This window comes from Zootoca vivipara, chromosome 1, assembly GCF_965207765.1.
Source record: "Zootoca vivipara chromosome 1, rZooViv2.hap1.1, whole genome shotgun sequence".
Taxonomy (NCBI): domain Eukaryota; kingdom Metazoa; phylum Chordata; class Lepidosauria; order Squamata; family Lacertidae; genus Zootoca; species Zootoca vivipara.
In genome coordinates, this window is record NC_142582.1 from 52308825 (window position 1) to 52330643 (window position 21819).

Below are 21819 nucleotides of genomic sequence, written 5' to 3' on the forward strand. Positions count from 1 at the left end.
TCTAGTCCAACACATGTTAACACTGGCCAGCAACCTGAGTAAGTCTCAAGCAGGAAACCACTTTGCTTTTGCACACATGGGTTGCTTTATGGTGTCAACATAGCCATTAATAGACAAAACATCTTTAAGAAACTTGTAGTGCCACCTTTGGTGCTTTGCTGTGCCAGCCAGGAGAAGGCAGACTTGGAAAGGGTGAATGCAAGGTCTGACCATAGTATTTTGGCTATGGAGATTCTCCAACTGGAAGCCCCACAGGTTAACCAGTGCCTCAACCAGAAAGGAAGAAAGGGGGGAGCAAGATGACACAGAGTAATCGGCCGATTCTCCGAATGAAAAAAAGGTGGGTCTGCTTCCAAAGCAGGGAGATGAGTGCTTGCTTCGGGGAAGCTTCTGCCGGCGGCAGTCTCTCCCACCAGGTGGTGCTGAAGGAGATCGCGGAGGAACAGGGATCGAGGGAGCTGTAAGGGGGAGGACCACTGCTGCTGGAGATGAGGAGGCTGCTCTCTAGTTCAGTGATTTTGGGAAAAACTCTCTTCAGGTAAAGCATTTATTTTCTGCTCAGGTTCCTTCACTCCTTACCCAAACAGCTGCCAAGCTAGCGCAGCAGGCAAGTTGCTAGGGCGACGTTTCCTCGGTTGGACGCCCCGCTCATTTCTTGGTCCGTCTCCGGATCAGCGTTTTAGCCCGGACATGTCCCGTGTCTCACTATTAATCGGCAGGCGTCTCGTTGCTACCTCTGGCGATTCTGTGGCTTCTGCTCCTCTGATCGCGGCAAAATCTCTCGAGCAAAAGGAAGAGAGAGCATGGATGCATGCGGCGCGGGACTAGGGGTACAGTGCGGGGAGCGCAGGAAACAGCTGGGAGAATAGCAAGATGTCTTAAACCGCCGTCCTTCCCCGGGTTGGCCGCCAGGGGCGCTTTCTCCGCCGCCGCCTTGAACGCAAAGCGAAAGCAGCGCTGCCATTGGCCGATCCGTGCAAAAACAACAAGCGGCTGCTCCGGGAGACCCAGAGCAGCTCCGGGGGGAATCAGGAGCAGTTCGTGCCAGCAGCTCCCACCCCGCAGTCCTTGCATCGCCCGCAAGAGACATTGAGGGGACAAGCACCGACAGCCCCCGGCGCAGCTCCTGGTAAGGACGCAGCTGCTTCTAGAGAGCTCGCAGAGCCGTTTTTCCGGGGTGACAGGAGGAGAGACCCTCCCTGCCCTTCTGCGTTTGGGCATTAGGGGAAGGAACTCCAGGGGGGCGACTCGAAAATGCTGCGGGGGATCGTCTGGAAGGGAAGGGGCCAAAATCTGGAACGCGGCTGCTATAGAAGGAACATGAGGGTGATATGTCTATTTGTTCAGGGGGATGAGAGGAAGGGGATCGTTTTGACCCCCAGGTCTCTTGGATTCTTGGTGTGGGAGAGAGTAACCAGTGGTTAGAGCAGGAACCGTGGAGTCTGTTCTCGAGGTCTGGATGAGGAGAGGGCCAAGTCGTGCATTGCTTTGATGGCTGCAGGAGGAAGCAGAGTCCAGGATGGGGACCGCAAGGGATTCTGTCGCACTTTTTGACAGAGGAATAGCCTCCCGCTCAGGGAAAAGACTTTGCCCTGCCTTGGAGTCGGGCTGAGAATTTTCAGTGTCAACACACAGTCCTGGAAAATGCAAAGGCATTTATAAAGAGCATAGGGTCTCTGACCATGCACAGAATATACTTCCTTCTCCTTTACATAAACTTAGGTTCTTTAATGTATATGGAGGCAAAGAGCTTCCACATGGGAGAAGCCACCAGCTAGGAGAGTCCAGACACCTTTGTGTGTGTGTGTGTGGGGGGGGGTTCTCGCAGAAATGAAGTCATTTTGACTGGTAGGTGGGTATTATGACAGTAGGTTTGGAGATAGAAGGTCCTAGTCAGCAGCTTGTCTAACAGTCTCTGCTTCTCCTCAGCTCCTTGTTTAGAGCAGCCTGTTAATGCTCTGTGAGCATTGCCACATGGAACCATGGGCAGGAAACGGCTAATCACAGACTCCTTCCAAGTGGTGAAGAAGAGGAAAAGAGACAGTAAGGAAACAAAGAAGGCTCAGAGCCCGCTCCATGGTGAGTATTGCTAGTAAGGGATGAGTGGATTTCAGCAGCACCTGGTGTGACCCCAAAATTCAGCGCCCCTCACCTCTCTCACTTCAGTCTAAATCATACTTTCAGCATTCCCTGTGGCACCCCCAAGGCTCTGTGCCCAGTGCAACCGATTTGGTCATGCTCCCGTAAATCCTTCTTCTTCTTTGGCAATCTCTCGTAGCCGAGTAAGATTGTCTTCCATGAACACAATCTTAACAGTGAGTCCATAAGTGAATGTGGAGGCCAATTCTGGATCCACAAGTTCTTCCACAGTGGGGACTGGTTTCTAGGCGGGAGTTGATCATGGTGAGGGTTTGCCAAACGTGTCTTCCTCTTATTGGGTTTCTCCCTTTCATCCTGAGTTCGAGCATCTTCAAAGTCCATGACACCTTTGGTAAAGGCTGTTCTCCGATTGGAGCGCTCGCAGGCCAGTGTTTCCCAGTTGTCAGTTTTTATACTACATTTCAAAAAAAATAAATTCTTGAGGGAGTCTTTAAACCTCTTTTGTTGACCACCAACATTACGCTTTCCATTTTTAAGTTCGGAATAGAGTAGTTGCTTTGGAAGACGATAATCAGGCATCCGCACAACATGACCAGTCCAACGTAGTTGATGCTGAAGAAACATTGCTTTGACACTGGTGATCTTTGCTTCTTCCAGTACACTGGCATTAGTTCACCTGTCTTCCCAAGTGATGTGTAAAAATTTTCGGAGACACCGTTACCATTTGCCGATCGCCATGGGAGTTTTATTAGTTTGGGTTTGGTATGGGTTTTTGGAAGATGCTTGTGTGTGAATTTGTTTCATGTGTGTAGATCAGTGCATGCTGACCAAAGCACAGTCTTCGCAGTAAGGCTCTATTCCAGTGGCATGAGTATCACGACGGCGGTAGAATCTTATCTGCTGCAGCCTTCATCTGCCTTCACAGCCATTGTAACATGCCACTTGTTATCTTCTGCCTGCTCTGTCATTGAGGACTTGGATCATTCTTTGTCTAGCTCCTCCCCTTTGACCTTACCACCTTGGGTGGCCCTGTTGGGAGTATGAGACTTCCGATGTCATCACTCACAAGGGTCATAGTGCAAGCCCACTCACCATGACAAGGTGATACCTCTGCTACAAGTAGGTAGATAATCTGAACGGGGGGGAAAGGGTGAAAATCCAGCAGCTTTAGGTGGGGAGTAAATGGGTGCCCATTGGAGTGGCCCTTCTTTTGAGATTTGCAAGACATCAGTTCTTGCAAACTCTTTCCCTGCATGGTCTTGCTTTGGTTGTCTCCTAGGTTGTTTGTTGGATCTGCACATAACTCAATACCACGGTTATGCGAGTAAGGGTTAATCAGTAATAGGCTTGCCACTTGCTTAGCTAGAAAGTTGCTATAGTACAGTGGTGATGAATTGTTGCACAGGATTGCTGTGAAAGTGAAGTATTTGAAATATCATTTAGCAGGAAGTAAAATTATATGAAACATATATTCCCAAAAGGTGGGGAACCCTCTACAGAAGAGGAGCATTCTCAATTAGCAATGGATTAATTACATTAGTGTTGTTTCCTTCAGTCAGCGCATGTAGTGTGTGTTCATATTTACATGAGATCGAAGTGTGGGTGAAGAAACGCTAAAAAAACACGGGCAGGGTTATATGGGTTGTAGAGCAAGCCAGAGATAACTAATGTAATGGTGTTCGGTAAAGAATTATGCTAACCCTTTCCTGCACACTCAGTTCATACAAGGGCTCTCCATAAGGCGGTGATAATCATCCATTTCTCTCTGATCAGACACGGTGACAGTCCAGGCAGTCCAAGATGCTGCACATCCAGACCAGCTGGAGACACTAAAGCAATTTGACCTCAGCTGGCAGTACGGCCCCTGTACAGGTAAGAACTTCCAATCATGCTGCTACTACAACTGAGCCAAAGTACACATCACTGCAATGAAAGCATAGGTTTTCCCTGCCTCCCTCCATGCACAATTTTAGATATACCTCCATGGGGCAGGGACCAGTCTCCCTATGCTCTGTTATAATGTTACATTATAATTAGTGGCAGCATACCAGGAAAAGGGGACCCCCTAGTTAATTCTCAAGTTCATCCAGCGGCAATAGACTTGCAAGGAAGGTGGTTGAAAATCGCTGGTGTTGAAGAGGCCACTTTGAGAGACCTTTTTTTCCTGACAGGAATCACCCGCTTGCAGCGCTGGGAGAGGGCACAGTTACTGGGTCTCAACCCCCCTGCTATGGTGCGGGAATTGCTAGAGAAGCACAACAAGGACCCTCTCGTTACATACAGGTTAGTATAGACAAGCTGCTCTGTCCTCAGGCATTGGGTGGAAGCATCTATTCTAGGGTAATGAGATCTATCTGGAAGAGGAAGACTATTGAGGTTGGGCTTGGTGGTGCAAGGCCATGGCAGTGCTAAGCAGGTCACATGATAACTTGGCTAAGCTCTGAGCATCTTTTATTCGCAACTGTATGAATGAGGAGTAACTGTATCCCAAGAGGTAATACACAAAATGAACTGGGCAAATGGAAATATGAGCTCAGCAAAGGTCAAGAAAAATCCATAACTCACCTATCGGGGATTAGAATAGGAAAGGGATCAGTAGCCAAGAACAAGCAGTTTTCCTTTATTTGCAGCTTCTGCAAGGGTGTTTGGTAGACGGTCCTGGCCATTTTATGGTAGGAAGTCCTAGTGGCCAAGATTGTCATGAAGCAGAGGCGCTTGCAAAGTTAACATTTGGTAGTCAGCTTGCATGTTGTGTGAGAACCTTGCCGAAGAATGAGATTTTTGCTTCACCTTTGCTGTACTTCCAACCTGCAGCATTTACTACAACTCCATTTGAAGCATTGTATTTATCCCTTTCCCCCAGTTTCTTTCTATGTACAGTATTCCTTTTCCTACTCGCCACCTTCTCTCTGGCCAATAACTTGCTAGAATTGAAAGCTCAGAGCTATGGCCTCCCCACAGATCATATGCTTATACTGACTGTAAAACATTCGCCTGCTCCATTGCTGCTGTTGTGCTGCCCATGCCTGCTGTTTGGCACAGTAGGTGGAAGAGGCATGTAAGATGCAAAGTCAGGATTCTTTCAGACAGTAACCATGTTCCAAATGCTTCCCTTGCAGCCTGTGGCATGGATATTGCCTCTGAGAGGAGAATGTGATGGTATCTCAGCCTGAGGAGAATTCCCTGAGTTTTGACAATACTGGATAACTCCTTCATTCCTATCGTGGAAATTCTGTGCTTGGCCCTAAAAAGATGCCAAGGTCTACTAGCTGATCTCCACTTACAGGTTCTGGCCCCAGTCTATCTGCCACTTATACATAATAATCAAAGCTTCTTAGGGAGTACTTAGATGGCTGAGGTCAAATGAAGGTGAGGATTGATTTAGATCAGTGTTTTTCAACCACTGTTCCGCGGCACACTAGTGTACCGCGAGATGTTGCCTGGTGTGCCATGGGGAAAATTGAAAAATTCGATTTATATATAGTCAATATAGGCACAGAGTTAATTTTTTAAACATTTTCTAATGGTGGTGTGCCTCGTGATTTTTTTCATGAAACAAGTGTGCCTTTGCCCAAAAAAGGTTGAAAAACACTGATTTAGATCAATATGCTGTGCTTTGGGGGGGGGGTGGAATCCCCAAAACTGGGTGACTAGTTCTTGGAAGCCAGGCTTAGTATGGCACTGCATCCTGTTTATTTTACTGTTGTGTGTTCTTTGAAAACTTGCTTAATTTGTTGAATTGGCTATCAAGTTAACTGACAGAGAAATAAAACAGTTGCACATCTAACAGTTGCATGTGTCAGTGGGGCCACATCTGAATAGTTTGTGACGCCTTCTCCCCACCCTGCTCAAGGAAGATGTATAGACTCATCAACCCCATCACCACACAGAGAGATCTATTGCATACCTCCCTACCTGCTGCCCAGCTGAGTAGCACTATGAACAACTGAATAGTATACTCCCCCCCCCAACTGAAGTGCTATTTGGCTATTCCTAGGCCTTAGCAGTGGGAATGACTCGGCAGAAGTTGGTTGTGGGATGCTTTTGAAAGATAGAACTGCAAGGCCCAGCAGGTGCTTTTGCAGTTTGGCCAAATATTGGCAGCTGCTTACATATATATATGAAGAGAGTGGATTTTCTGAATTTTAGAAGTAGTGATGGACAGAACTGGTTCCTAATTATCAGCAACTGGGACCACAAAGTCATGGTTCAAGAAAGTCTGTACAAAGGGAAACAACACTTAAAGATTACTCAAATGTATTTTAGTGACATATGTGGAACATACAGAAATAATGCTGAAATTACAAAATGATATAGAAACACAAGAAAACTCAAAGTGTCCACTGAATATTTTTCAAGATAGAATTCATAATTCATGTGTGCTCTCATTATTATTTTTAAGACACTTTAACTGAAGAAATCCTACAGGACTGGAGGAAGTAAAGTGCTATCAGTAATTACATCTAGGTGAGCGTGTCTTTTCTGCAGTAAGCCTCCCATGCTGAAAAGTGAAAGGGTCAGCTGTATTGTGCATTAACTTCACATAAATGCAGAGTGGTTACCTTCAGCTAATGCAGACTCTTTTAAAGCACCACCACCACAAAAGGGCAGGGCCATCTAACATCCCACAGACTGAAAGCACACCTGGGCTTGAAGTAGATTTTGTATATTGAGGTGAGTCTTCCATGGGAATCAATCAGTTGCCCATTCCTTGGTTGAAGTGGCTGATGGAAAGCTGCCATACTTTATCATACATATGATAATAGAATAGCTTTTTTGGTTTTGTTGCTGAAAGTTTTTGGCCTGTAGCAGAATGAAGAAATATTAAATCAGTAAAAAGAAACGAAAACCACACACACCTAGGTTGCATTGCAAGGGGTTGGACTAGATGATCCTTGTGGTCCCTTCCAACTCTTTCTCTTGTGTATTTCTGGACACATAAGTATTAGAATATCAGCTAGAACAATGTCCAATCATCAAAGGCTTTCATCTGGTAATGAAAGATAGGGCAATAGAGCTTACCCATCAGGAATGAAAAGGATCTATGCACCACCACAGTTCCTGCTCATTTCAATGGTTGTACATGTTACGGGGGGGGGGGGTAGAGGTGTGACATTTGGAGTCTCCGTTATCAGGTGCCAAAATGTCCAGAGCTACTTCAGATATTACTCAAAATTCTGGAAAGGGTAAAAAAGCCTTTTCCCTAGTTTAGTCAGCTGTAGGCATCAGCTTTATGACTAACTTAGGAGTTTGGAATGAGGTATTGCCATTTGCAGAAGGTTATGCAATTATACAATTACAGCAGTGGGGAGAACAGGTTGCCTATCAGTAGTTAGGTGGTCTCTTCCCCATCATCATACAACCTTCTTATGGTCAAATGTCAAGAGTTGCTGTACATTAGCTGGGAGCCTAGAACAAAGTTTGGCAAACATAGTACAGGATGTGTTGTGCATAAATAAACTCCAGATTCCACGCCAAGCTAATCTGTAACTTGAGAAAAGAAACATGAGCATAGGGGATGGAGAATGGCAGATATAAGCTATGCAGTACACTGAAGGTACAATCCTCAGAGCAAAGAGTATCATCACACCGTCAAATACTGAGCTGAAGTCAGATTCCACCCCCTGTAAAAATTCAGCAGATCTACAGAAAATACACAGTCCTACAAAGGGTCTCTGAACTAAAAGGAAAGATGGGAAAAATTGATACTCTGCACCTGAGAGAGGGTTCATGGGTATGGTTGCATAGGTAAGATCTGCCATCAACATATACTGCACTTGGGGGGGGGGGGTCAAAACCACGATCGGATTATTGTAAAGCAGTAACACTCATCAGGAGGACACTTACCATAAACACTCAAATTTAGTGAGGAACAAAGCCATGAATTGTTCAGAGGAAGTATCTCTCTACTGAGGGCCTGTAAGAATCCCTTTCACTGCCCTCTGGTGGGAAAATACAGGAAATGGAGCCCACACTAATTCTTATGCAGCTATAATCTTTCACCCCAGTTCTGAAGGGGTCAGCAACCTTTTTAAGCCGTGGGCCGGTCCGCCGTCCCTCAGACCATGTGGTGGGCCGGACTATATTTTTGGGGGGGAAATGAACGCATTCCTATGCCCCACAAATAACCCAGGGATGCATTTTAAATAAAAGGACACATTCTACTCATGTAAGAGCACACTGATTCCTGGACCTTCCGTGGGCCGGATTGAGCTGCATCTGGCCCATGGGCGTTAGGTTGCCTACCCTTGGCGCTAAAGCCCTGGCTAACATCCTACATCTGGCAATTAAATCTGCATTCTGGCTCTGTGTCTTGTCTTATGCCCCCACATCCCCCACTCTACTACCTGAAGTTCTGCAAAGAGAGAGAGTATTAAGAGGTGTCCAGCACCAAAATGAATACAGTCAAACCTTGGTTTGCGACCACTTCGGTTTCCGACCACCGCAGACCCAGAAGTGTTTACATCCGGGTTCCGCACGCGCAGAAGTACTCTATCAGCACCATGCACAGAAGCGTGCCTTCGGGGAGCGACCGATTCGGGGAGCGACCGGCTCCGCGGAACAGATTGCAGTTGCAAACCGAGGTACCACTGTACTGAGATTCTCTGCTCTGGCAATCTAAATCCCAATACTGTCAAACATAAGCTTCTTGATTGCATGGCAAATGATTTCCTGAGATAGAGGTCCCTGCTGCTGGCTTTCCTGGTAGTGTGTGAGGATGTCCATATAGCCCTGGACCTGGTCTTCATCCTAACTGTTGCTCTTGCAATGTGGAGGGCCAGATACCGCTTGCAGGGCTTGTTCACGCAATTGGCTTGGCCGAGTCAATATGGATGTGATCTTGCTTAGCTGCAGGAGGGAGCCAGAGATAGCTGTAGGACAAAGAACCAAAACAGTTACAATGAACTCAATGCAGACACTTTCTCCTAATTCCTAGAAAGAGAATCCTTTCAAGTCTTCAGGAAGTAACAGGAATAGAAGACTTGTGAGAACAGCTGGCATCTCCAGCTAGATTTTTTCCTAAACACCACAATGCCAGGTAACTCCAAGGTCATTGCTTTAAGGCAGTGCCCAATAATCTTGCTTCAGGGCAAGGAAAGGATCATAGTGATGGGCAATTGTGTCTAGTAACTTAGCAAGGCAGGAAAAGGGAATGTGGAATGTGGAGTATAATTGGTAAGCCATGGTTTTGCTCTACTCTCTTAGTTATGTGTGAACATAAGAGTACTTCAAGCAGGAGTAGGATGGGTGAATGATGCACAAGCATGTGCTAGATTTCAGAGCAGAAGGCAGGCAAGGATCATTGAAAGCCATGGGAGGCAAAGAGATGGGTCACAGAAGGGAAAGACATTTCTAGATTTCCCTGTTGATCCATACCAGGGCGCAAGATGGGCAGGGTACAGTGCTGCTCCAACCAGCTCAGCACTGAGTCGCAGAATTCCTTGACGTTGCCTGTGCTCACTGTCCTGGTGTAGCTCTCAAAGAGTGGCTTAATCACCATGCTGAACTGCAGGTTGGAAGAGGTTAAGGAGCCTATGCAGCCAAGTCTCCCTGCTCCGCTTAAGGACCCAGCAGGCCACTGATGCCATGCTAAACACCTCCCCTTGCTTGCTTTCTTGCACCCTAACCTGTCCTGTCCCATCCCATCCCATCCCATATGCTCACTGGTGGATACAAGCCAGAAGCGCCAGTCCTGCAAGGTGCGCTTGCGCACATACTCTTCATAAAGTTGAGAAGCCTGATCCGACTGTGGTGGCAGCACAGGAGCTCCCGTAGGTGGAAGCTGACGCTGAAAGTCACTGCAGGGAAGAGAAAAGACACAACTTGTTGACAGGAGTTCCCCTCTCACCTTTTAACTTGTATCCCTGATCCAATGAAAATTCAACCCCTTAAGCCAACCCCCCAACTCACTCAATGGCAGTGCTCAGCTCTTCGATTTCCCCACGTAGTCTTTCAACTGTCTCCTGAGCTTGTCGGCGCTCTTGCTGCAGTCTTTCCACATGTGCCGCACTTTTCTGCAGGAGCATCGCTTTGCTGAACTGGGGAGGTGAGGGGGTGGAGTAAAGGCGTAAGATGGATTGGCAGGGCAAAGACCACAAGAATAGCTCCAGCAGGTTCACAAAGCAAATTGGGAGGACTGGACAAACAGCAGAGAATATGTGCCCTTCCACCTTCTGGTACAATGGGGGATGCATACCTTAGTGCTGCTTTGATCAGGTCCTGTCAACACCAGAGTGGCAAGAGTGTTGAAGCCGGAGCTGATGACCCTACGGCGGGCATAGTCAGCTGAGGCAAGTGTTGATCTGCGCCTTCCCTGCAAGAGCCAATCAAGCCATGATTTGAGACATTGCCAGGCTACTACCCCTTTGGCTATCGTCTTTGAGAGAAGATGTCTTCTCCTCAAGCCAACAAGATGGGGTACAGCGGTGTGGGTATCCTTACTACCTTGGCAGTACAGCATTTGTCCACTTCCTGGGGTTTGCAGAGAGTGTTGTCCTCGGCTCTCTCCTTGGTTTTGGCACCTGAAATAATCCCAAAAATACTGGGGTAGGTGAGTTCCCCTTAAGGTGTGTATTCAATTTCTACTTCGGCACGGCATGTAGACCAATCAATTGAAAGCGGATGAGATATTGCTAAGAAGAGAGGCCGAGTGACTTCACACCCTCCTGAGCCAGCTTACCAGTGTCAGGGGAAGCAGCAGCAGCAGAGGCAAGACGAGGAGACTTCACTGTTGCCGAGAACGAGTTCAGCATATTTGCAGGGGGCTTTGGGACGCCACACACCTGTGGGAGAGGAAAAGCAGCGTTGAGAGAAAGAGAGAGCAGCCAAATAGAAAGAGAGAAAAATACCACGCCTGTCAACTCCAGAGGGAAAAAGCAGAATAGAGATAGGAGGCCTCGCAGAAGGAAGGTGGCAGAGGAGAGCATCCTTACCTGCACAGAATTCATGACTGGAGTGAGGGGCAGTGGGGCAGGACCTAGAGATGAAAGAGATGTTCTTATTTTCCCAGCCTCTATGTATTAACCCCCAATGCATGTACAAAACTTGGCTGGCTGAAGCAACATCACATACTCTCTGTAACTGCACAGCTTCATTTTAGCGGCTCACCAGTAGACCAAGTTTTTGAATGTGGCAGAATTTATTTAATGAAAAGGAGTCTGCTGCTTTATGAAATCTCACCCACCACAACTGAAAATACAATTCGGGCCAACGGTCTCTACTTAAATGCATGGCATCCTTGCCTCAGGGATCCCTTCCAAATCATACCTAGGCCTGGTTTCCCCATAACCATTAGCATCTCATAAAATTCCTGCGTGTACCAGCCAATCTGACAGCAACTGTTTGGTACCCACTTTGCCATCAGACACAAAGGATAGGACTTCTTGACCTTTATGTGTGAGTTTTAAATGGAGTAGAGAGGAAAGTTTCATAGTTACAGATTCTCTCTTCATAATGCGTGCACATTAGAAGACTCTACAGTTCTTGACAACTTTCCCCATTCAAAAAAGCTACAAGGCACAAGAACCTTGTTCTGCATTGGGTCAAGAAAATCTGTGCTCACTTGTAGATTTAGGAGAAATTAAAATACAATTTTAAAAAGCTAGTAAATAAGTATAGTTATATTAATGAGCTGTCATTTCACTTCTACTAATGAGTTGAAGGTTTTTTGTTTAACTATGAAGCATTTGGATGAATGTTAACATTTGTAGTTTTGCTTGATTTGCTTGATTCAATCTGCTGGCTGCATCAAAACAAAAAGCTTAACTACACTCCAGAGAAGCAAGAAGGGGATCAAAGCAGGAATCTGGGCATAGAGGACGTTTTCTTTCCCTTTCCAAACAACAGCTCCCAGACATCTTTACACATATGTATAGTTGCAAGTAAGATTGCCACTTAAATCTGTCTCCAATACCTGTGACTAACTGAACCATTTTTCTATTCTACGGACTAGTCAGTACATAGTTTTGACACACAATTTCTGCTAAACCCTAAATCCACTGAAGGAGATGCAGGCCCTGTTACGTAATGCCTATCAGCTCAGGTCAGATACAGTGGTACCTCAGTTTTTGAACGTCTTCATTGACGAACATTTCATTTTTGAATGCCGGAAACCCAAAAATAAATGCGTTGGTTTTCAAACACGCCTCAGAAGTCGAACATGCCACGCGGCTTCCGTATTGAGTTTTCCATACTCAGTTCCATTCTGAGTTTTCGGTTTTTGAATGTTCCAGAACTTGAACGGTCTTCTGGAACGGATTACATTCGAAAACCAAGGTACCGCTGTATATAATTTTAAAATTCTGCAGTAACACAAATACTATCTCCCTTGCAGTAACACAAAAAACTATCTCCCTGGATCACCTATTTTATTTTTTCCAGTACATAAAAATACTTTTGCTTCCAGTGATTCACAAGTATGAAGCTAAACTCCAGCTTCAGATAATTACTGGTATATCAAAATAAACACTAATAATGTATGCAGTTGTTTAAATTAGGGATTCCAAAAGTTGATCCTGGTGAGATTTGCTTGAGAAAACAACGACCAAAAAGAAAGGAGAATTCTGCACTATGACTTAAAACTCCAAATGGCTCTAGAGAAGCATTGTAGTCCAGGTCAGCAATGCCTCAATTTCCCCTACAGAGAGCCTGTCCTTGCAGGCACATACCAGTTGCAAGCAGGCAGGGGAGCGGAGCACTGGGAAGGGCTGGCTGCTGGCTAGAGAAGGGTGCTGGAGCAATCCGTTGCAGGTGTCTGCATTTCCCATCTTTGGGTGGAGGAGCAGAGACTGGCACAGCAAAAGTGTCCCGAAATATAGACGGGGAGTTTGTTTCCGATCCTGTGTGCGTGATGACAGAGAAGACCAAAGTGGTTTGAGGCTGCATGCGCAAGATGGGAGAGACAGGCGGCGGGCTGGTCCTCAGTGGGGAGGTGGGGAAGAATGGCAGGAAGGTCTGCTGTCCATTCAAAGGTATAGGCGGCTCCACATCCAGTGAGATGGGAATGGGGTTGAGAGAGTCTCCAGGCGGTGGGAGATCCTTGGTCCCAGGGGCAATGAGAGGCGTATCTGGGTTGCACTGGTTCAAGGCACTAGCATCCGTTACTGCAGGAGCCTAAGAGGGGGGAGAAGAGAGTGCGAATCAAACACAACTCCTGAGTCCAGGCTGGAGATGGCTGCATTGAAAATCATACCACTGCTCAGTTTTTTTGCAATGCTGAGAAAAGGCTATTGCCTTTCCAAAATCAAAATCAAACACAGACCTGTATCTGCAATAACTATCAGCGGTTGCAGAAGCCCAAGGAGTTTGCAAGCTATCAGATAAATTTATTCTCCTTACCTGGATCATGGGCTGAGAACGACAGGAAGTGATGAATTCTGTGAAAAGAAAGCAAAGATTTAAAGGGTACATGGCTGGGAGGAGATGAAGAGCAACTGGTAGAAGATAACTGGCTGGTGTGTCTGAATCAATTAAGCAAGGAATCATCAGGATTTCACCATACAGGTAGTATGCTGGTTGTTTAGCCGTAATAATGAACATTCATTCATTCATATTCACCATACAAGCAGCAGACATCAATTGGTGGTATCGAAGAAAGATGAGACCTAAATTCCAGGATATGTCAACTGAACCATTTGGTAGAGAAACTCAAGTCAAGAACAGGAGCAATCTGCAGGTGGGGACTGCTGATTTCAGAGTTATGTGACGGAGTGGCAGGAATGAGACTGAAATAGGCTCAATATATAGATGCTATACTTGCAAGTAGAAATTTTGAGATAACAAACTTGTAAGTTTAAGATTTTTCAAATTAAGAATTCATACAAGATTAATTTGCCTACTTTATTCTTCCTGTGAAAGGGGGATATACAATGGCTCTGAAGAATTTGTCCTGGCTGAATCAGAAAATGGGATAGTGGACAAACAATATATAAAGCACAGTATGCCTGTGATTATATGGAGAATGAGTCTTCTATTAGAGCATTGGACGCCCCAAAGAGGATTTTTATGTGCATGCTGACTGATTTAAAGAATGTCTAGTCTTACCAGGACATATCATGTTTGCTCAGCAGCATTCTGCTCCGGCCTTGGGTGAACTAGAATTTTGTCAATGTCAGGTTGGAAATAGTCTCCTCTCATCAGTGATAACTTTCAGCCCACTTTGGTGACCCAGACTCAGATTATTTACTCTTGAGGTCACAAGTTAATCTTTCAAAACTGGTGATTAACTTGTGGATTTAAAAAACAAATACATGTTTTTATTTGATTTTTGGGCCTTGGTGACATACTTTTTTATATTTTGTTGTTTTCTCCCAAACAGTGAGTTTAGTAAATATGCAAGCTGCAATTCTGAGGAATCTTAGGGTTCTTATACAGATAAGCACTGCAGGGAATTGCAGCTGATCAGGAGATCCTAGCAGCATGTACTCAGTAGCATTTATAAACAAACACAATTCTTTTAAGTGCATACAGTATGGATACATAATTTAAACACAGTCTAAAGTGGTCTTAAGAAGCCATACAAAGTGCTCCAGAGGATGTCTTTCAGCTTTGAGATGCACCACCTTACCACTAAGTACAGCCATATAAATCTCTGCTGTTACCTTGAATGGGGTCCAAGTCCATAAACTCCTCCCCAAAGATGGGATGCAGTTGGGTTAGGGTGGGCTGGATCATATCCGCATTTCCCTGGTGAGCTGAAGACACAAAATGAGAAATAATATCACTCGCTCACTATTTTGTTCCATAGCAAAAAATTGTTCTCTGGTGCAAGCAAGGGACTGGCTCTCACATGGAGATACTTCAAAAGCTCTCTCCACCCTTTAGAGGCATCTGTACTAGCCTCTGGGGACAGTGGAGAAAACGTAAAGGGATTCTTGGTAGAAAGGGACAGATCCCAGGGATAGATGGAATGAGCACAAAGCAAGGACTCTCACCAAGGCCACGGAGGTTGGGGCCACCATAAGGGTTGCGGCTAGAAATGAAGGTGTCCAGAAGTGCATCCAGATCATGCAAGGGGTCAAGGTCCATGGGGCTTCCATCTGTTCCCTCCGTTTTCAGCTCTGCCCTTGGAACATCATCAGCTACTTCCTGTCCAGAATGGGAGAGAAAGAGCTGTGAACTCCAACTTTAGGCAAACTCAAATGAGGGGCTGGAATACTGAATGGCTGCGGACAACCCCCAAGCTTTTTAATTCCACCCTGTGCCATGGGGAAAGGGGAATCTGGAGGGTGCAGTATAGGAACAAGGCTAAGCAAATCATTAAAATAGCACCTGAGCAGAACCATAGACGGGTTTATCCATCTTCTTTGAAGCCTAAAACAAAATGCACAGAATGTTTAGGATTAGGCCACTGAAAGTACTACAATTACAATACTTAGCTAGAGGAAAACCATAGGTGGCTAAATAAAATCATATCTGGCTCATTGCTGCCCTGGACACAATTGGGAGGAAGGGCTAGGTATAATGTACCATTATTATTACTACTGCTACAACAATGAACACCTGAGGCCTCAGCAAGCCATTGCAGACCACACAGGCATAGCTGGGTGACCAGTGTGTGTCTTTGTGGAAGTGAGAGGGCAAGAGAATGAGCGCTTTTGACAGCTACGGAAAGGAGTCTATAGGCCAAGACACCCATCAGTGTAAGATAGAAGGGTAGCCTTGCCAGTCTAGTACCAGATCACCTCATAACCACCAACTCCAATCTATGGTAGCCTGGCAAGAAGCATCTAGAAAAGCCACCTTCTTATAATGGAGTTCCAAGGTGCTTCTGGATGGGGCTACCTGATTTCCTTGGCTGACACTAAAAAGGACTGTATGAGCTTGGGTGGAACATGTCATCTAGGGGTGAAGGGGAGCTATACATAGCTGCCAAGTTTTCCCTTTTCTCGCGAGGAAGCCTATTCAGCATAAGGGAAAATCCCTGTAAAAAAGGGATAACTTGGCAGCTATGAGCTATATGAAGTACAACACATCTTGCTGGAGAAGACACTTACCTGGGTATAGGAAAACAACCTCCATTTGTGATATTCCCTGATGACAACCCCAATTTGGCGTTTCCAGTACTTTCCTTCCATGATGACAGCCTGCCAAATAAAGGTGCAGCCAGGGGGTCACTTACAGAAATGCATAATCTGTCTTCTTTGTATGTTCTTAAGTAAGAAAGGCCCAAGTAACCTTTGCTCACCTCAGGCTTGCGGTGCACATCTACATCACTGCACTCTAGTGGGGTCACAAAACTGCACACTGGGTTCTGCCGCTTCTCCACATCTGTATCCAGAATGAAATTGCAGAAAAGGGGCTGTAATCTGCAGTACAGCTTCAAGCAGGACCAAACAGAGAAAATACTTGCTGGCTGGCTGGCAGTCGCTCCCATTTCAGCATCGACTAAATAGGGCAGAAGAGCTGAAGAGCTTTAAATCCACAAGCAATATGTGACTTTTTCTAGCATAAAGCTTTGCAAACTTGCAAAACATAATTCTGTACAAAATAGTCTCCTTGGTTGAGGAAGTCATGGAAAACACTTGTAGGGATGGAGGAAGAACCCACTTTTTGTGGATTTATACACAGAATTTGGTGGTTCCCACCTAATCTGCCCGTATCGGATCACCTTTTACATGGTTGGGGGGTTTTGTGTTGTTTTTTTAAAATACCTTCTTCCAGGCTACTTACACTGCAGATACCAGGCCCTCCAGATGGCATTATTGAGCCGAATCTTGTCCCGCTGTAGCAGTTTCAGCCCTTTGAAGGTTTTCCATTTGGGAGAGACAAGTTTCTCACTACAGATGAGAAAGCCAAAAAAAAACAACCTCTTGTAATACCAAGTATATCCGCCTTTCAAGGGGAAACAGGGCCAGGCAACAACCCAAAGAAGAAAAAGGCAGCTCAAAACACAGCGGACAGGAGCATCTCTTCAATAAGCTTGACTATTCTATAGCCACAGTTTATTACTAATCTGTGCCAACAAAGCTAAATTCTGCACTCAAAACTATAAACTGTAAACTACTCAGATGTATACAAATGTTCACCTTTTGCACAGATTGACCCAATATGCCTGCTTTATTCTAAACCTCTCACTGGATGTTGATTCCTCAACTATGGATTTTAAAGCAAACTGTGGGAGAAGGAGAAAAATGAACAGGTGAGAAGTAGCACATGCTTATATGTGTAGAACATAATTATAGACCATATATAGGGATAAAAAGCTGTGTCGATTACAGAAGCTCTGCCCACAGAACTACATGGCTCTCTATGTATACTGCCTTCCTGTTTTTCTGATGAATCTCCTCAACAAAGGACAAAATCTTGCTTTTAAAAAGTATGCTATAGATACCAGCTTTGGGGTAGAATTCCATGTGGCAATTATGACAGAAGGAAAAATAACCCTGGCTTTAGGTGGCAGATCTGGAAATACCCCCCCCCCCACTCCCAGACTTACTATAAGGGGTCTTTCCCATTCATTATTGTTGCAGAACCCCATCTACGAAGAGCCAGTGATTGCTGGACAACTATTTCCTGGGCAGAACCTAATTCAATTATTCTGAAGAAATGCAGCATAATTTAAAACACATCCAGTTAAATGATTTGTGTTTTGCTATTAATAACCAATTTGGTGGTGAGTGTATCTCTCTACAACAGAGAAATATAGTATTTACTTCAGTAATCCAAACGATTAAAAACATATTGGAAGGTTAATTCAGTGGTTTATTTCTTCCACTGTTAAGGTAAAACTGTGCCTCAACTGTATGTTCTCACGAAGGAGAAGAAATTATAATGAGCCAGCACCTCCTTAGGAATACAGGCAGACACTGGCAGCTTGCATACCACTCATGCTCCCTGTTTAATCAGTAGCAACACACACTCATATTCTGCCCTTCAGAAGTTCACGTGAAGGTGCACAAACACCCCACATGAAAATCCGCACACTAAGCGTATTGGACTACATTCTCAGGCCACCTATTGCACTCTGCCCCATTACACTTCAAACCTGGCAGCTGTTTCACTGAACAGTTGTGTAAAAGAACAAAGGTACTGTTCAGAACCCATGCCCCTTCTTTGCTTTTCCGCCACAACAGCTTCTTATTCAAAATTGCACCTGCTTGAGACAGAATGAATATTGAGTAATCCCAGGCAGATAGATCAGTCACAGTTCTAATGCATAGCTGTGCAAAGATTCAAGATATGATTCTCTGTTACTATGAGCAAAATATAAAGTCTATTTCACTGGCTGGGGCAGAGGCTTGCACTGCCAGCCGAAACCAGTGGGCTCAGGTGTATGGTAAACTGAGCTTTTGACAAAGCTAATGCCAAAAAGGACTCTGTTGAGCAGATTTCTTGTTTCAGGCATTCAAACCCCTCATACTACTTTTGTCCTTTTGCTTAGTCCATGATGACATCTCATAATGTATTATGTTGTGGGAGATTAACTAGAAAATACCTAAAGGAGTCAACGTCGGAAATGTCATAATGCTGGAAGTCAAAGAACAGACCCAAAAATCCCAGTTCTGAGGATCTATTCCAGTTCACTAGGTTGCTGAAAATGCCAGAACAGGTTTTTTTCTTGATTTAAAGCAGCTTCATAGATTTTCTTTTTACAAGGAGATAAATGTAGGAAAAATGCACACAGTGTTACATTAAAAAAATGGCAGAAGCAGTAATTTTGCAGCAAATATATTGCTTGGGAAGCTAGTCTGCAACATACTGCTGTAGCATCCGCTGAATGTGCAACTCAGGTAAGAATACTGTACAACTTTTATATGAAAGGACTATAGTTATTTAATTCAAAACTCTATAGGCTAACATCAAGGCCAGACATTCCTGGGAACGGGATACTGGTTAAAACAAATGCTATCTGTTCCAGTGTGGTGCTTCTTGTTTTAATCATTTTTAGAACTAGGAGAAACCCCAAAGGTCAAGACCAGTTGAAGACAGGCTGTTTGGCTGCAAGAACCAGAAAAGAGAGTTGTTGTTTTACCATCACATGTCCAAAATGGTCTATGCAATCATGTCAAATGTTACTTAAAAAAAGAAACACTAGGATTTCTAAACTTTTAAGAGGCACACAGCCAGCAATCAAATGTTCTGGGTGCCATATGCAGCGAGCAGACTGCAAGTTTTTGATCCCTAATCTAATCCAAGTTATGCCCTGAAGCACAGTAATGTAAAACATTCCAGAGAGTTGCCCACCCAGCCTTTCTTTGAAAGTTTCCAAGGAAGCAAATTTCATTACCTCCCTAATCAGCTTGTTTCATTGCTCAAGTTTCTCTCCTACTTCTCAGAAATGTTGGGGGTGGGGTGGAACAGTCAACCAATTCAAAAAATTCAGGGCATGTATTAATTTTCAACATAGTACAGCATAGGTAACAATAATTAAAACTAGACTGTGCAAAACAGGCCAATTAGTTCCTTAACATAAATCATTAAAATTGTGCACAAGAGTTCACATTAAAATTCCATTAGGAAGCTAAGGGAGCACAGGAAGAAATACATGTCCTGTGAAAATTTCCTGTTTACCGGTATATAATTTGCCAAGTTGTTATGCTTTAGCAACACTACTATCAGAAAGGGGACAAAACAGATCTTTTCCAGAGTGGATATACTTTCTGATATTTAATCCCACATAACCCAGACAGCTTTTTGATTTTATGTCTCTAGCATCTGGCAGGGAAAACTTGGGTCATGGTCCATTTCTCACTCATGATAACTATCCACTACACTCTATCAAATAGAAATTTCTATTATTTAAGACTTCCTCTCCTTTCCACACATTAAAGGAGTCTGACCTGAGAGCTGATTAAAGATTAAAGGACTTAACTGCTTAATGAACAAGAGTCAACTGGGGTATGAGATACACTGAAAATGGGGTAGATAAAAACCAAAGTAATATGTATGGGTCAGAAGCACTGTCTAAGCAGCAATATGTGCTTTTCTGATGATTTTCTGGGAAGACTAAAGTTAGTGTCAATTCCCCTCCTCTATGCTGTGCTTATATGAACATATTCCCATATGCCACTAGAGACACTATTGGGCACCTTGCAAATACAGTAAAATAAGTAGCAGTGCAGTCCTCTGCACCTCTTCTCAAAAGTAACTCCTACTGAGTTCAATGAGACTTATTCATTTAGGCGAATCCCTTGTATGTAGAACTGCACCCAGAGTGAGTAAATAAATAAATAAATAATACTGTGCCAGAAAGCAAGTGGTAGTAGAATGCTGGAGAACCAGGCACAACTCTATGTCGTATCTAGGCTGCCTGATTTTTTTTAACTACAAAACTGGATTTGTTGGTTTCAACAGATGTATGCGTTTCTGACTCTAAAATGTCAGTTTTGCTCCTTGACTACTCTGTTGTCGCAAGTGATGCCTGAGAATCTCCCTCCCATAAGTGAAAGTTCTTAAGGTGGAATGAAAGGTTGTAGGTGAGCACTTCTTAACTGCCAGCTACATATCTAGATTTATTTATACACTCATTTAGATTTTAACTTGGCATGGCAGACACGACAAAGGCAAACTGCACCTTTGAAATGCCTTCTTGGGCGAAAATGCCCTTTATGTCTTTAGTTACAAGGAATCCGAGGCTTTTACTTAACGATGCCAAGTTACCTGCAGATGGATTCTCTTATTAGTATTGTTTATCTGCATAAATAGTAGTACATTACATCTTGCGTATGAATGGCAGGCTAATTGGTTGTGCTGCAGTTCCCACAGCAGGCACTCTGTAATCCCAAGTGGAGATAGGCATAGTGTGGTTCCCTGAATGCATCCTGAGAGGCAAGGGCCGGAGGCCCTTCTCTATCCCTTCCTACTGTGTCTCTCCACATTTCCCCACAGAAACACACGGCCCGCGGTGCCCCGTTCGCTCGGGGGCTGCCCTGCCCTGCCCTGCCCGCCCCGCCCTTACCTGTAGGCGAGCGTCATGCACTCGAAGAGCTTCGTGAGCGAAGGGTCGATGCTGAGGGCTCCGCTGCTTCGAGGCCCGTAGCGGTAGCACAGGCACGCGGCCTCGTTCACCATGTCGAAGTCGTAGGTGGCGGCGGCGGCGGCGGCCAGCTGGGCCCCGTCACCAGCCTTCCCGGCCGCGGTCTTCCGCGCGGAGCCAGCCCTTCTCACTCGCTCCGCCGCGCTCGGCGGGGCGCCTTGACCTGGCTGGCTCAGAGCCGCCTCGGGGTCCGGGTCCGGGTCCGGGTCGGCGTGGGGCTCCGACACCATGAAGTGGCCGCTGTGGATGATCTGCGGCCGCGACATCCTCCCAGGCGGAGGCCTCGCTGCCTCCCTCGCCGTCTCCCGGGGCATCTTTAGCACGCGAGAGGCAACGCCATGGCAACGAGGGCCGCCGCCAGCGCAAACCCCAGCCTGGAAAGAGTCGCTACAGGTACCAAAATGCCGCAGTCGCAGCGGAGGAACAAAAGAGAACGCGGACTCTACCTCTTCCCGGCAGCTGCAGTGCCGTAGGCTCCCATAGCAACAAGGAAAGAGCGTTCTGCGCATGTGTCCTAGTCCCCGCCCCCTTCCCGTGGCCGCAGGGCATGATGGTTATGGTAGTTTTGCTTCAACATCCACCTCGCGGCGAGAACGAGTGTTACTCGCTAGCTAGCATAGACTTCACTGGGTAGAGTGACACACAGGGATCTGCTTCCGGTATTTTAGATTTGCTTTAACATTTAACAGTGCAACTCTTCTGCATACAAGTCAGTAATTCAGGCCTTACTTCGCGTGGAATTT

General features: G+C 45.3%; 3 protein-coding genes across 5 annotated transcripts in view; 1 reads left to right on the forward strand and 2 right to left on the reverse strand.

Annotated features, from left to right (window-relative positions):
- Positions 1-936, reverse strand: part of LOC132591764 (glycine N-acyltransferase-like protein 3) — a 28584-nt gene extending 27648 nt beyond the window's left edge. The window contains exon 1 of one of the 2 annotated variants that reach the window (XR_015948526.1): positions 580-713. The gene's annotated coding sequence lies outside the window, so the exon portion shown is untranslated. Of the gene's footprint in view, positions 1-579 lie in introns of both variants that reach the window. The other variant, XR_015948527.1, reaches the window with a different exon arrangement.
- Positions 937-1023: 87 nt separating this feature from the next.
- Positions 1024-5887, forward strand: POLD4 (DNA polymerase delta 4, accessory subunit). 2 transcript variants are annotated; one of them, XM_035125633.3, is made up of 5 exons: positions 1024-1326; positions 1930-2079; positions 3874-3972; positions 4272-4383; positions 5220-5887. In XM_035125633.3, the coding sequence occupies exons 2-5, from the start codon at positions 1983-1985 to the stop codon at positions 5242-5244; spliced, it is 333 nt and encodes a 110-aa protein (XP_034981524.3). In that variant the 5' UTR covers positions 1024-1326; positions 1930-1982; the 3' UTR covers positions 5245-5887. The 2 variants fall into 2 exon arrangements, with proteins under 2 accessions (XP_034981524.3, XP_034981516.3); XM_035125625.3 differs by having other exon boundaries at positions 1024-1129.
- A 458-nt stretch (positions 5888-6345) lies between these two features.
- On the reverse strand, positions 6346-21563 carry LOC118090182 (MLX-interacting protein). The gene is made up of 17 exons (XM_035125585.3): positions 20999-21563; positions 16771-16877; positions 16286-16368; positions 16095-16184; positions 15370-15411; positions 15033-15186; positions 14700-14792; positions 13438-13475; positions 12768-13212; positions 11034-11077; positions 10781-10883; positions 10546-10622; positions 10298-10414; positions 10012-10139; positions 9776-9899; positions 9478-9607; positions 6346-8972 (listed from the first exon to the last, which is right to left on the reverse strand). Exons 1-17 carry the CDS (start codon positions 21388-21390, stop codon positions 8851-8853), a joined length of 2289 nt encoding a protein of 762 aa, XP_034981476.3. The 5' UTR covers positions 21391-21563; the 3' UTR covers positions 6346-8850.
- Between the last annotated feature and the right edge of the window lie 256 nt (positions 21564-21819).

Excerpts from the sequence above, each read along its gene's own strand:
- POLD4 (XM_035125633.3), top strand. The coding sequence starts at position 1,983 with ATGGGCAGGAAACGGCTAATCACAGACTCCTTCCAAGTGGTGAAGAAG. Across the intron at positions 2,080-3,873 it reads GGCTCAGAGCCCGCTCCATG|ACACGGTGACAGTCCAGGCA; the intron begins GTGAGTATTGCT and ends CTCTCTGATCAG. Across the intron at positions 4,384-5,219 it reads GACCCTCTCGTTACATACAG|CCTGTGGCATGGATATTGCC; the intron begins GTTAGTATAGAC and ends CTTCCCTTGCAG.
- LOC118090182 (XM_035125585.3), bottom strand. The coding sequence starts at position 21,390 with ATGCCCCGGGAGACGGCGAGGGAGGCAGCGAGGCCTCCGCCTGGGAGG. Across the intron at positions 13,213-13,437 it reads GTTCTCAGCCCATGATCCAG|GCTCCTGCAGTAACGGATGC; the intron begins GTAAGGAGAATA and ends CCCCCCTCTTAG. Across the intron at positions 10,140-10,297 it reads CTGATCAAAGCAGCACTAAG|TTCAGCAAAGCGATGCTCCT; the intron begins GTATGCATCCCC and ends TCACCTCCCCAG.